At 41.7% G+C, this 13,033-nt stretch overlaps 1 protein-coding gene across 1 annotated transcript in view; it reads right to left on the bottom strand.

The window, feature by feature from the left end:
* The window catches only part of RSRC1 (arginine and serine rich coiled-coil 1), a 108,072-nt gene that overhangs the window by 92,701 nt on the left and 2,338 nt on the right, over positions 1–13,033 (bottom strand). Inside the window, exons 2-3 of the mRNA XM_027730390.1 lie at positions 11,393–11,583; positions 9,313–9,438 (exon numbers count right to left, since the gene is read on the bottom strand). Coding sequence (XP_027586191.1) covers positions 9,313–9,438; positions 11,393–11,583 — 317 coding nt within the window. The remainder of the gene's footprint in view (positions 1–9,312; positions 9,439–11,392; positions 11,584–13,033) is intronic.

Below are 13,033 nucleotides of genomic sequence, written 5' to 3'. Positions count from 1 at the left end.
AGAAAAATAGATACCTAAGAGTATATGAATAATTTAAAATAATAAAACCATACTACTGCCCTTGCCTTCACTTCCAGGATATAAATCAGCGGCACAGAACTACAACAAAAATTTAAATCATTATTTCAGCTGAGCATAATCTAAACCTTTCAATTCATTGAGAGATTTTCACTTTGCATTACTAGGAGAAGATACGACCCAATGAAAGCCACAACTGGAGACTCTCTTAAAGGAATATTTATGGATAATCGACTCGAGATTGAAAGCATATGTTTCACAGGACTTTGGAGGTTTGCATATAAATATTTGCAGAAAACTTAAAAATTCTGTATTAAAAAAAAAAATCTACAGGAACGTAACCAAAATATGTTAGTTATGCTTAAAATTACGGTATAGATGGTAAATTCCCACCTTCTCCTAGATTTTAATTGTTTTACATACACATTATAGTTAAATAAATCTCTCTCCAGTGCAAACAAATACAAGTTTTTATATTTTTCCTAATGTGATCACTTATTTAGCATCAATTTTTTTTTGCTCACGTAGTTACTCAAACCCTATTTTAACAGCAAAAGGACAAAAACTCTACATGTGCCTGAAATTATCTCCATTTTTTTGATAACCTTTTCTTCCTGTAACATCACACCTCAGTAAAATCTGGAATCACTGAAGTCAAGTGCAGCTTTGCCAAAGTTTGATGCCAATAAACCTGGATTAGGACCAGATGAAGTGTTATCAGCTCTCCATGTTCTGGCTTTTGGATTTTTGGGAGACTCAGTGCCTTCCCTTGGAAAATGGAAAACTCCAAGCATCTCAAAGTTCAGATGTGGGAGAACCAGCACTAAAGGATGAAAGGGACAGTCAGGGAAGAGCCACAGTATCCCAGTTTTATTCAGCTTTATCTGGCATGAACCCGCTCCCAAAGCTCACTCTGGCCATGATACCACCAAAATTAGAAGCTGCCTACCTGGATCTTGAAGGACAATTGATTTTTCTGGGATAAAATTTGTTTGAAAGGTACCAAAAGCCCTGAGTGCAGCAGGGACTGTCCTGCTCACGCACAGCCAGGTCCTGCTACAGAGCAAAGGCTGAAATCCTGGACCAAAGGGAGCAAAGAACTCCAGGGCACAGGTGGTGGTTTATAGAGAACCATGGAATCACAGGATGGGTTGGGTGGGAAGGGAATTGAAAGCTCATCCAGTGCCACCCCTGCCATGGGCAGGGACACCTTCCCCTATCCCAGGTTGCTCCAAGCCCCGTCCAACCTGGCCTTGGACACTCCCAGGGATGGGGCAGCCACAGCTTCTCTGGGAAATCCATTCCAGCCCCTCACAGGCAGGAATTTCTTCCCAATATCCCACCTAAACCCACTCTTTTCCAGTTTAAAGCCATTCCCTTCTATCACTCCAGGCCCTTCCTGGATCACCCCCCCAAAGCTGCTTTAGGGCTGTGACATCACCTCACTCCAGCACCCACAACCTCAGGGATGGACTTCACCACATCCAACAACATTCAGGCTGATTTCTTGGAACACATGGGATTGACAGCTCCCTGTGCTCTTCTTCTACAGCACGACTGTTTCTCTTGCTCAGGTTCTTTACATTCTGATGAGTCCCATAGAAAAAAATAGTGTTAACCACTTTTTTCAGCAGAAATACAGGTTTTTTGCCAGCATCTTGAACTAGATTCTGTTACTGCCATGTGTTATTAGAATTAAAAAGAACGAAAGATGGGAATAGAGGAAACAGTAAATTGTTACTACTAAATTCTATTATTTTCATATATCAATAATACTGATAATAGTATAAATATAATATGTACATATAAGTAAATAATAGCTATGTGACAACATAACTATATTAATAATATTGTTATATTAGTTGTCTATTAATATTATGCATTGTACATAATATACATTATGGTACATTATGACATATAATATTTTAATACACTTAATAAACTATATTATAATATAGTTTATGTATTAGTATCATACCAATAACATCAAATAAATCGATGCTCATATTTTGATTTAACTCCTTCACTTCAATTCACTCTGATTTCACTCTTTCACTCCTAGAAACCATCTCTGGGAAGAGCAACAATTCACCCAGCAGAGAGTGAAGGTCTAAGATTCCCAAAGCATCCCAAGACATCTGCTCTGTATTGGTTTGCAGAGCTGCTCCAGAAACACGAGCTCTGCAGCAAGAAAACAGATTCTATTTCATGGCCAGAGCTCTGGGAGCAAAGAAAAAGAGGATTAAAGAAAACAGTTAAAATACACGATGGTTCAGAACGGAGAGATGTTGAAATCAAAACCAATCCTCCACTAAGGGATCACATTCTTGAGTGCCTTTCCCAAACAGAAAACTGAAGCGTTCAAACAAACCAACCTGCACATCCACCTTTCCCAAAGGGAGAAATAAGAGGGTTTACAAAAATAAGCAGCTCAACTCCAAACATCTTCTGTGCCCACAACACCTGGACCGCTCAGAAACCAAGTTTCTGTGTAATGAGGCTCGAGGCTCAGCCTAAATGAACAGCACTTATGCATTCACAGCTTTTTTAAGGCTGGTTTTTGTTTTATCCCAATGAAAGGCATCAAAGGCCCTGTCCCTGGCAGCTCTGTGCCCTCACTGAGAACTGGAGGGCCCTCGGCACTGCCTTGGGAAGTTTGATTTCCCCAAGCGGTCAATTAGGGCTGGGAATGCGCTCCTGGGGGGGCTGGTGCTCCAGGACATCTTCAGTGCTTCACCTCCACGGCTTCCCAGGACAGCCAGGGACACAAACTGCTCGCTTCTGCTTGGAAAAAGTCAATTACTGCAATTAAAAACCGGATTTTTAGAGACTGTTGGTGAGACAACCTGGAACTCAACAGGAGCCTAAATAAAACTGCAGGTTTTGACATAATGGGGGAAAAACATGATTTGATGTTACCAACCACAGAAGAACTAAAGATCACATGAGCAAACTCAGCGATCTGAATTTCACTTTATTTGAAGTTTCATGGGAGAAATGCTACAGTATCTTAATTAAATATATATTAATTAAATTATTAAATTATTAAATTATATTATATATATTAAATATATATAATATAATATATAATATATAATATATATATTAAATATAAATTAAATATATGTTCTAATGGACCAGAGGCTTCCAACTTTCCCACCAGTAAGAAGAGAGACAAATATGTAATATTTACACTGATTCCTTGCATAATCATGTGGGTCTGTACAGTTGGTTGTACATGAATGTGTTCATTTGTGTAGCAAGGACAGGAGTAAAAAATATCCTAAGGAGCAGATCAATACTTTAAAGGAATAGAGGTTCCAGTAGCTACAATCAGGCCAAAAAAAGAAAAAAAAAAAAGCAATCCTAGAAGCATGGAATGGCTTGGGTTGGAATTTCCAAAGCAATATGCTGATTAAATAGCATTGTTTGATTTTTGATAGGACTCCTGTCTGCTTCTCCTTGGAAAATTCTTGGATCCATTTCCAAAAGAGGTATTTTCAAAGTCTTTTTATAGATTAAGAGTCTTAAGAGCTTCTCTACGTGTGCCCAACCTCATTCTTTGCAGTTGTCTGGTCAGTTCTTGTTTCTTCCAGCAGAAAAAGGGCCGTGTTTGTCCCAGTCCTGCTGCTCCCCCTCAATTCTGCTGCTGTTCCTCAACTTTCCCTTCCATCTCCTCCCCAGCAGACAAACCAACCCACCCTGTGTGATGGTTGTGGGCTGGTCAGGCCAGAAAACCTTCCCTTCGTTCCCTCAGCCTTCCCTTCTCCTGGAACATCACCTGTGCTGACACTCAGTCCCACAGCAGGACCTCTGCTCTTACCTGGAACAACTGTAATCAGTTTTAATCAACTTTAAAGCAGACATCTGCATCAGACTGAAATTTAGTCTTTCTTCACAACATCCTTAAGATCAGTCTTCTAATTTTACACAATTAGATTGAGCCATCCCATTACAGCCTGTAAGTAAAACCTGTATTTTGAATACAATTTAGCACAGATTGTGTCTTGATCCAACAGTTTTTATCAGCTGATAAGCCAGGTTTTAATTTGGAAAGACTCTGACACATTAATACCCCTCTAAAACAATATAGAGAAAAGAGAGATTAACTGAAGAGAGGCCCATTTCAAGTAACACAAATACAAAAGCACTCAATGATAATATCTTTAAAAAGTGTTAACATTTCACTGCGCAATACTGACCCTTCACTAAAATATATAATAGCAATGGATAAGAAGATATTAAAAAAGGAAATTCTTAAAGACCAAAGGAGAAGTCGGTGGGATTTTACTATGATTTATTTAATGGCCCCTTTCCCCCCGCATTGTTCTTAAATAGTACAAATTCTAACTGCTAAACACAAAGAATTCTGCCAAGCTGTGAGGGTTGAGCCTCAGTTAATTCTAGTTTACATTGCTGGGTAGTGGCAGCTTCACTCCACAAGCTGCTTTTCCAGCTCAAAACCAAGTTTATTCCAAAGCCACCCCAAAGAAGCAGGTCCCTGCCCCTGGACTGCAACAACTGCACACATTTCAATATTTAATTAATTAGGCTGGAAGGATGGTAAAGAAATAAGATGTAAATGTGTATCCACACACACACACTGGGGAAAAAACCCCTGTACACTGATCAAACAGCTCCTTCAGCGACACTCCAAAGGCAGCAGGGCTACAGGCACGTTATTTTACACTTAAAATTTCCTCTCCTTCACTATCTATAGATGTACTTGGGGAGTTTGGGTCAGTTTTTAAGCTGAACTGCATTAAAGGTATTACAAAGCAGCAGTCTGGTGTTTAACATAAAGCAAAAAGCCAAAAACACTTGGCAGACAATAAAGCAAACTTGCATATTTAAAGGCAATTATAGTGGGATACTCTGTAATCACAGGATTGTAGGAAATCAAGGAATACAGGGTAACATTTGGGGGTTAATTCTATTTAAAGCTCGGTGAATTAGAAGATTTGTGCTATGAGCTCTGATGCAGAGTATTTTCTATATGATTACATATATATATATATATATATATATATATGATTAACTTGCAAGAACAATCACAGTGAAAACTCCAAAAATATTAACCTGGCTCCATCCACCCGGGAATTACACGAGGGCTGAGCTTCCCCATCCCAGAGAAGCACAATATTCTAATAAGAACTCTCCTAATCTTCAGCCAGCAATAATTTCCAGCTGATATTATTATTCTCATTTCCTTGAATAATATCCATACTCCAGGGCCATTTTCCTCCTCATATTCAATATCGTGCGTGCTCGGATGGAGATTCCTGTCCTCATATCCTGTCACAGTATCAATCACTGCCTCCTGTCCACTCAATCCCCGTTTGATTTATCAGCCACCAGCTCTCTGGACTCCATAACTCGACCCAAACCATTTTAGCAAGACAGTGACAAATCACACCCGGGATCACATCAACCTGTTCCACTTAGGAAAGTCGGGAAGGGGAGCTGTGACATCCCTGCACCGGCACCCCCCGCTCCCCCCCTCCCCAGCCTGATGTATATTAATGAGGAGCTGCTATTCGCAATGCTCCTTCCACATCAGCATCTAATATGATCAAATTAGGAAATGGGATGATTTATTAAATTCCTGTGGAGCTCAAATATTCCTTCCCCTCGCCGGGTGGATGCAGAGAGGGAGCTGTTGCTTCCAATTTCCCCGCCCGGGCTGTGCCGGCGCTTCCACGGGCGAATTATTGCCTTTAAAAAAAAAAAAAAAAAAGACTGCGAGGAGGCGAAATGTTATTAAGCAAATGCTCAGTAAAACAAACTAAATCGGTTTTAAAAATTCCTAATTTAATGTAAAATCTCGCTCGTTTCGCCCAAATTCAGTTTGTGATCTTATTAAGTCGTATTTGCATCGCGCTGCCTCGCTGCAGGACAGCTCGGAATTTATGGCATTACCAGGAAGCCCCACTTTTTTCCCACTCTAAAAAAAAAAAAAAAAAACAAACCTGCTTCTAAAACAAAATACTTACAAATGCACAGGTTTCCTTCTCAAACAAAGCAGGAACGTTACCAAGAAGCCCCACTTTTACGACTATAAAAACTGCATCCCAAATAATAGAGTTACAAACGCAGAAGTTTTCTCCTCCTCTCAAATCAAGTGCAAACATTACCAGGAAGCCCCACTGGTTTTGACTATAAAAACGGCTTCTAAAACAAAATACTTATAAATGCACAAGTTTTCTTCTCAAATATGGCACAAACATCACCAGGAAGACCCATTTTTTTTTTTTGACTCAAAAAAAACACATGTCAAATAAAATAGCTATAAATGCACAAGTTCCCTTATCTTCTCAAATGCAGCACAAGCATCACCAGGAAGCCCCACTTTTTTGACCCTATAAACTGCTTCTAAAATAAAATAGTTATAAATGCACAGGTTTTCTTCTCAAATAAAGTACAAAAATATGGGTTTAGGTTACAAATAAAACCTATTTAAAATCTTTTTGAATGTGTCATTATAAAAATCCAACTGTCCCAATTAAAACTGGATATATTTCAGTGGTTTACACTGTTGGAGATCTGTAGATCATTCACTCAAATAAAACACCTATTAAAGCTAAAAATCACTTTATTATTAAAGTTATTTTAAAAAAAAATGCATTGCAGCCACATAGACTTTTAACAACACCTTCACTACCTTGAAAAATCAACTTAAATCTTAATTTGACAGGGGACTGTGGAGGGAAAAGACATTACAGGATACAGAATTTGTGCCACCTGCATGATTGACACCAAAAACAATTCCAGGGATTTAAAGACACCACGTGATGGATCTTAACTCCCAATAAGAAGCTTGTTTTCTAAGGTCAGACCCATAATTCATCCAATTAAATTTAAAATGACCTAAAGGTGATAATACCGGGAAGGTCCAAGCGGAATGTTACAAATCCAGGGGGCACAGAGAGGATCTTCCCTTTCCTGCTGCATCCCAAACTGCTGCTCTCCTGTGGGGCAGGAGCTTTCCCTCCCTCCCCTGGCAAAGCACACGTTGGGGATCCACAGGAATATTCCAGTGGGTGCCACACTGCTCACTGCAGGAACTCAAGGTGCTGCCTGAGTTACTTTTATCAGTTATTGACAGCTGTTTCCTTCAGTATCTACCTGTAAAAGTCACATGAAAAGAAGTTGTCCCACCCCAGGCAAAGAAAATGAGGAATTCTATTTGGAATTCATGAAAATTCCATTTCAGCAGTACAAATTCCTACATTTCCTGAGACAAACTGTCTCTGCATCTCTACATTTGAGTGGATTTTCCTTGTCTGATTTCTTTTTTAATTCCACTTGTGGTATCCACAACCTCCACAGCTTAATCCCTTTATCCCTAAGATACATCTCCTTTTATTTCCCAGGACCTGCCCCCACCTGACATCCCTACCTCCACACCTGCCCCAGGTCAGACATGGGAGGAGGTGGGAAACCCTCAATCCTTCATCATCTTTTCCCATCATTTTTGCTCTTATCTTGATTTCTTATACCCCTCCATCACATTCCCTCTTTCCCCCAGGACCCCTTTTCCAGCCTGAAGAATCCTGAAGTCCTGAGTCCTCTGTGGAAAGCTGGTCAGCCCTTGGACTGAGTGATTTTGAGGCAAAAAAGGAGATTATTTGGCACCACTGCAACTGCCTCAACACCACGAGCAGGGCAAACACAGGCCTGGGGTAGCAGCAAGGATTTAACTCTGCTCCAAAAAATCAGATTAATCCACGGCTTCTCAGGGTAACATTGCAACAGACTCGGGGAAAAAAAGACAATAAAGGGCTTGATGTGTCCTGTAGGGTTTAGTTCTAAGCTTTTAGACTCTTCTGGTATCATTTAGGATGTTATTTATAAATATTTTCCCTGAAGAATCACGTCTGTGCACAGGAAATGCATTTAAAGCAACGTGCAGCTCTACCCTCTACAGGGTTGCAAAGCTGGAATATTTTACACATGAAATATTTTATACCCAATATTTGTCATGGTTTTAGGTGCCTAATTTCCATATGTTGCAATGATGATTAAAATCATCAAACCCCTTGGAAAAGAGACCATTAGGCTACTGCTAATGAAAGCGGCAATTTTGTATTATTACAATAAAACCCCTTTTTAAATCAGTTTATCACATTTCCTAACGCTGAGTACGTGACAGGCTGAAAAACCTTCGTTTTCACCTCATCCTTTGCACTTTGCAGTGGCTTGAAACTGATTTTCTTAACAGAAGAGGTGGATATTCCCAGGAATATTTCTACAGGCAGCACAGCAGCTTATCTGGGGTGTCCAGCTCCGATGCTGAGGATTCTCAGAGACACATCAGGCAGTTTAAATAACCAAATTTCTACTACAAAGGCACTGCAGCAATAAGTGTTCAGGCAACTATTGTAATGAACAGCTGGGAAAAACTCAGGGCAGAATACAAATAAGAGGAAGTGGAATATTCTCATCTTTCAACAACAATTTATCAACATTTAGAGGCAACAATTCTACTGTTGGGTATATAAATATAGACAAATATATATAAATAACAGGTTTAATAAATTCTTAGTGCAGAGACACAAAATTACTTGGCTGAAGATTTGTAAATACACACCAAAACAGCTCTGATCTGCCTGATACACTCAATTAATTTAAAACCAATCGAAAATGCTAACAGTAATTCTGGTTCAACTTAGGTTACCAAACTTCTTAATTGAAAAGTATACACAAATTGAGCTGCTTCTAATTAAAAAAGTAAAGCAAATTTCATAGCACAATTTGTAACTTCTGAGCCAGATTTAAATATTGGAATTGTGGTTATTATTGAAAACATTCATTTGTCACAAAGCAATTTAAGACAAAATTCAGCACTGTAGATATCTTAAATATTAATAAAAAACTGCATAACTAAATATTCATCTTTTTCCAAGGGGAAATACAGATGAGAAAATAAGTTTATTCTGATCTTCAGGGAGCCAATGTTGGGAATTATGGAAACCGGTAACCAAAAAAAATCCACAAGGAATTTTAAGGTGATTCTATGAAAACAAGTGACTTTATTCATGCTTTTTGCACTTGGTCAGATGCTAAATAAATAACTTCTCTCCAAATTGTTTCACCAGTGTAACTGAAAGATTTATTGGATGAAAAGCACTCCAGAGGGATTTCAAATCAGGAGGAGTTCCAAGGGGAATGGAGTTTGCAGGAACACCCATATCCTTTATTTCTGGTGTATTCCAAGCTCGGTAACCAGGAGATTTTAAATTCATGTTGTTACAGTGAACATACTATTTTTTTTTCCCTAGGGAAGAGTCTTACCTTCTGGTTCTACTTTTTGACCTGGATCTTTGGGACCTGTAGGATTTGCCTCTGCCCCTGGATCGGCTCCGGCTGCGCTTCCTCCTGGAGCCGTAGGAAGAGCTGCTGCTGGATCTGTGCCTGCGCCTGCAACACAACCAGGCTGTGGGTGGGTCACTGCCCCTCAAAACCCAAAGGAACGGGCACAAAACCCCTGAAAATGACTTCAAAACGAGGTACCAACCTGTGGGGTTTGGACTGTGCCCCAGAAGCCTCAAATCCCACTGTTCCTCTGGAACAAGGGACTCCCGTTCACACGGGCAGTGCTGCCTCAAAGAGCTGATGCTCCCAAACACACAGCCAAGGCCACGAGAGCTTGGGCTGCTCTCCTCATAGTGCTCTTAATAATCAACTAATCAGTGTTAATTTATTCCATCTGAGCTGGGGAGTTTCCTCCTGAGTTCAATCAGGAGTCACAGGGGTGTCTTCCTTTGCCCCTCCCACCCAGTTTCCTTTACTCGAAGAATAAATTCTTATACACAAAGGAGAAAACTAAAAGAATAGATACCAAACTACACCAACTAACCCCAAAACTGGGAATGGGGATATCTTTCAGGTCTTAATTTTAAGATTTCCTCTCCATCTCCCTAACAGTTAACTAAGCAACAATTAAAATACTAATGAGAACCTCCATATTTTTGATTGTTTGATTAATATCAAAATATAACACCACAGAAACCCTCCTGTAATTCAGGAGTGATATGTGATTATCCAGTGTGATATGTGATTATCCAGCACAAGGGAAAGGGGCTGCAGGAGCTGGAAAACTGGAAGAGACATACAGGTTAACTGCTAAAGAACAGGTATTCACCTGGCAAAGGAATGTAGCTTTCCTGCTGGATGAGGAACAGGAATCTTAGAAACTGCTGCTTTTCATTTATCCCTCAGGGTCAGGGATAAATCCAGCAGGACCCAGCGTGTAAAACTGCCAGGAGCTAATGTCCCAAAATGTCCCTTGGCACAGCCAAGGCTCCAGCCAGACCCTAAAAACAGACCCTTTGGTCTTTTCTGGACCCAATTTCAGTCACTGGTCCCCGTCCAGCCTCTAATCCCCCTCGGAGCCCTGGTGTGTGTGGGAGATGGCCATGCCTGCCCTGGACTAACGGGATCAGAGCTCGTGGCAGGAACACAGGGCTGGGATGGCAGCCCAGGGATGGCAGCCCTTGGCATCCCACCGTGTGCCCTCAGGGCATGGAGAGGCTGGGAAGGAGCACAGGGAAGGGGGTGGAGATGAACAACTGAGACACTCCTCCCAAGCAGTCACCTCTTCCCTCTTCTACCAGCTCCAGGAAGGGCTGTCAGGAGCAGTTCCCAATATATTCACAGGGCAGCCAGACACAAGGAGGGTTTTCCAGCTCCACTGACTACACTGACCACAAGTCAGGCTGAGACAACCAGGATGGGACCATGGAGATGCTCCAAGGGCTGGAGCCCCTCTGGAGCCAGGCTGGTAGAGCTGGGGATGTTCACCTGGAGAAGAGAAGGCTCCAGGGAGAGCTGAGAGCCCCTTGCAGGGCCTAAAGGGGCTCCAGGAGAGCTGGAGAGGGACTGGGGACAAGGGATGGAGACAGGACACAGGGAATGGGTTCCCACTGCCAGAGGGCAGGGCTAGATGGAATATTGGGAAGGAATTGTTGGCTGTGAGGGTGGGGAGATCCTGGTACAGGTTGCCCAGAGAAGCTGTGGCTGCCTCATCCCTGGAAGTGTCCAAGGCCAGGTTGGACAGGGCTTGGAGCAACCTGGGGTAGTGGAAGGTGTCCCTGCTGGACAAAAAAAGAAAGTTATTTTACTTGGCTGGGTTTTACCTGTTTTAGTGAGGAAGTTCCCTTTGGATCTCCAAATTCCCTGCTTTAGTACTCCTGCAGTGCGAAGGTGGTTTGGGTTTTTCTGGTCAGGGGGCTGGGTTTGCTTTCTAAGCTTGCTCAAAATGAAAACATTTCACCAAGAAATCAGAGAAAACTTGAATCAAACACTTCCATCTCCTGCCACGACACGAAAGAGCTCAGATTGTAAAAATCAGCAACGATTCCTCCAAACGCACCTTTTCTCGTAGTGGGACCAGGACTGGAGATCCCGGGAGCGCGACCTGGACCTGGATTTCCTTCCCGATTTTTTCCGGCTGTAGGTCCTGCTGTCCGAGGAGCTGCTGGAGGAGGAACGTCTGCGGTGCTTCTTCTTCCTCCTGCTCCTGCTCTCCTCCTCCGTGTCCGAGGAGCGGCGGCCCATCTTCGGCTGCGGGAAACAAACGGCACAACTGGGAGAACGTCTCCTGTCTGCAGTACTTTGGTTCTCACATATATATATGTATATACACACGTACACAGCTGAGCCCCCCCAGCTCCCTCAGCCCCTCCTGGTGCTCCAGACCCTTCCCCAGCTCCGTTCCCTTCCCTCATCCTCCAGTTTCCAGCACGGACAGGTCAAACTGGTTCATTTTCTCCATCCAAACTTTCCCTTTTCTTGCACTTTTTTTGCCCCCGATGCAGCAGCTCCTGATCCACAGGGAGAGGCTGGGAACAGCACAAGGGAGGAATTCACCATCAAGGAGGACTGAAAGTCCTCCTAAGGATTATCAGAGCCCTGGAGTCAGGGTGAGGAAACTGCAGCAAGAATGAGTCAGGAACATCCTACTGGAAAAACACCAAATTCTGGACTTGGCATTGACCTCAAGAATTCCCATATTTTCCCCAACAGCTCAATGCAAAATACAAGACAATCCCTTAAGCACCTGGATTTGTTTTGATGCTCATGAGAGTTCACCCACTGCCACAATAAACAGCAGCTCCATAAACTCAATCCCATGGAGCCAAATCTCTGTGGATCCCAGACGGCTCCTTGGCACACGACTCCAAGCTATCAGCCTACAAATCAGCCATTCCCAAGCTTTGCTGCTGCAAATCCCTCTATTTATTTACTTTGCTTCTCAACAGATTCTGTTTCCAGCACTTCAGAACTTGGTCCTTTTTAAAGGTTTTTAAATACTCAGATTAAACCAGCAAATCCCCGTCCACCTAAACCAGCAAAATTTTAGGAATCCTCCTAAGCTGCTGTGCAAGAGAAGTACTTTCTTAAATTAAGTTATTTTACCATCTTACTGAAGTTATTCCACACAGATTTTGGCAGAGAGAGGTAGGACTTTAGAGACTAGTTTATCTCATTAAAGGAACTGCAACTTTAATTGACAATCCCACAAAGGAATGTCAATTCATATCAACACACCATCTTGTGCAATCAATTTTTTCCCCTTGTAGTAAAAGATTTCCAGAGCTCCAAGGCACTAACAGTTATTGAACAGTAAAATAAAGCTCTTCAAGGATACACTGATAGAACAACCTGCAAATGAACGTGAACCTGAAACTCAAAATGAGCAGAACTGCCTGGAAAATGAAACTACAACCCAGAGATTTTGAGTTAAAGGTTCACAGATCACAGGGAGATTAATAAAAGAGACCTGAGAAACAAAGAGTATAAAAGACATTTCTGATGTGGATCATTATGAGCCACAACATCACATTTCAACTTATATATTGTCCATTTTTTTAAAGTCTTTTACTTTGCCATCAGCTTTCCTCCCCCTCGGGACACACAACTGGATTAAGCAGCACATGAAACTTGGGAAATATACGATGTAAATCTCAGTTTTGTGTCTCCAGGAGCAAAGAACCACGTGCCATGGCCATTC

The sequence above is a fragment of the Pipra filicauda genome, unplaced genomic scaffold (assembly GCF_003945595.2).
Source record: "Pipra filicauda isolate LSUMZ 115617 unplaced genomic scaffold, ASM394559v2 scaffold78_size3787270_pilon, whole genome shotgun sequence".
NCBI lineage: Eukaryota > Metazoa > Chordata > Aves > Passeriformes > Pipridae > Pipra > Pipra filicauda.
Note: the sequence above shows the minus strand (reverse complement) of the source record. Positions and strands in the feature narration are given on the sequence as shown.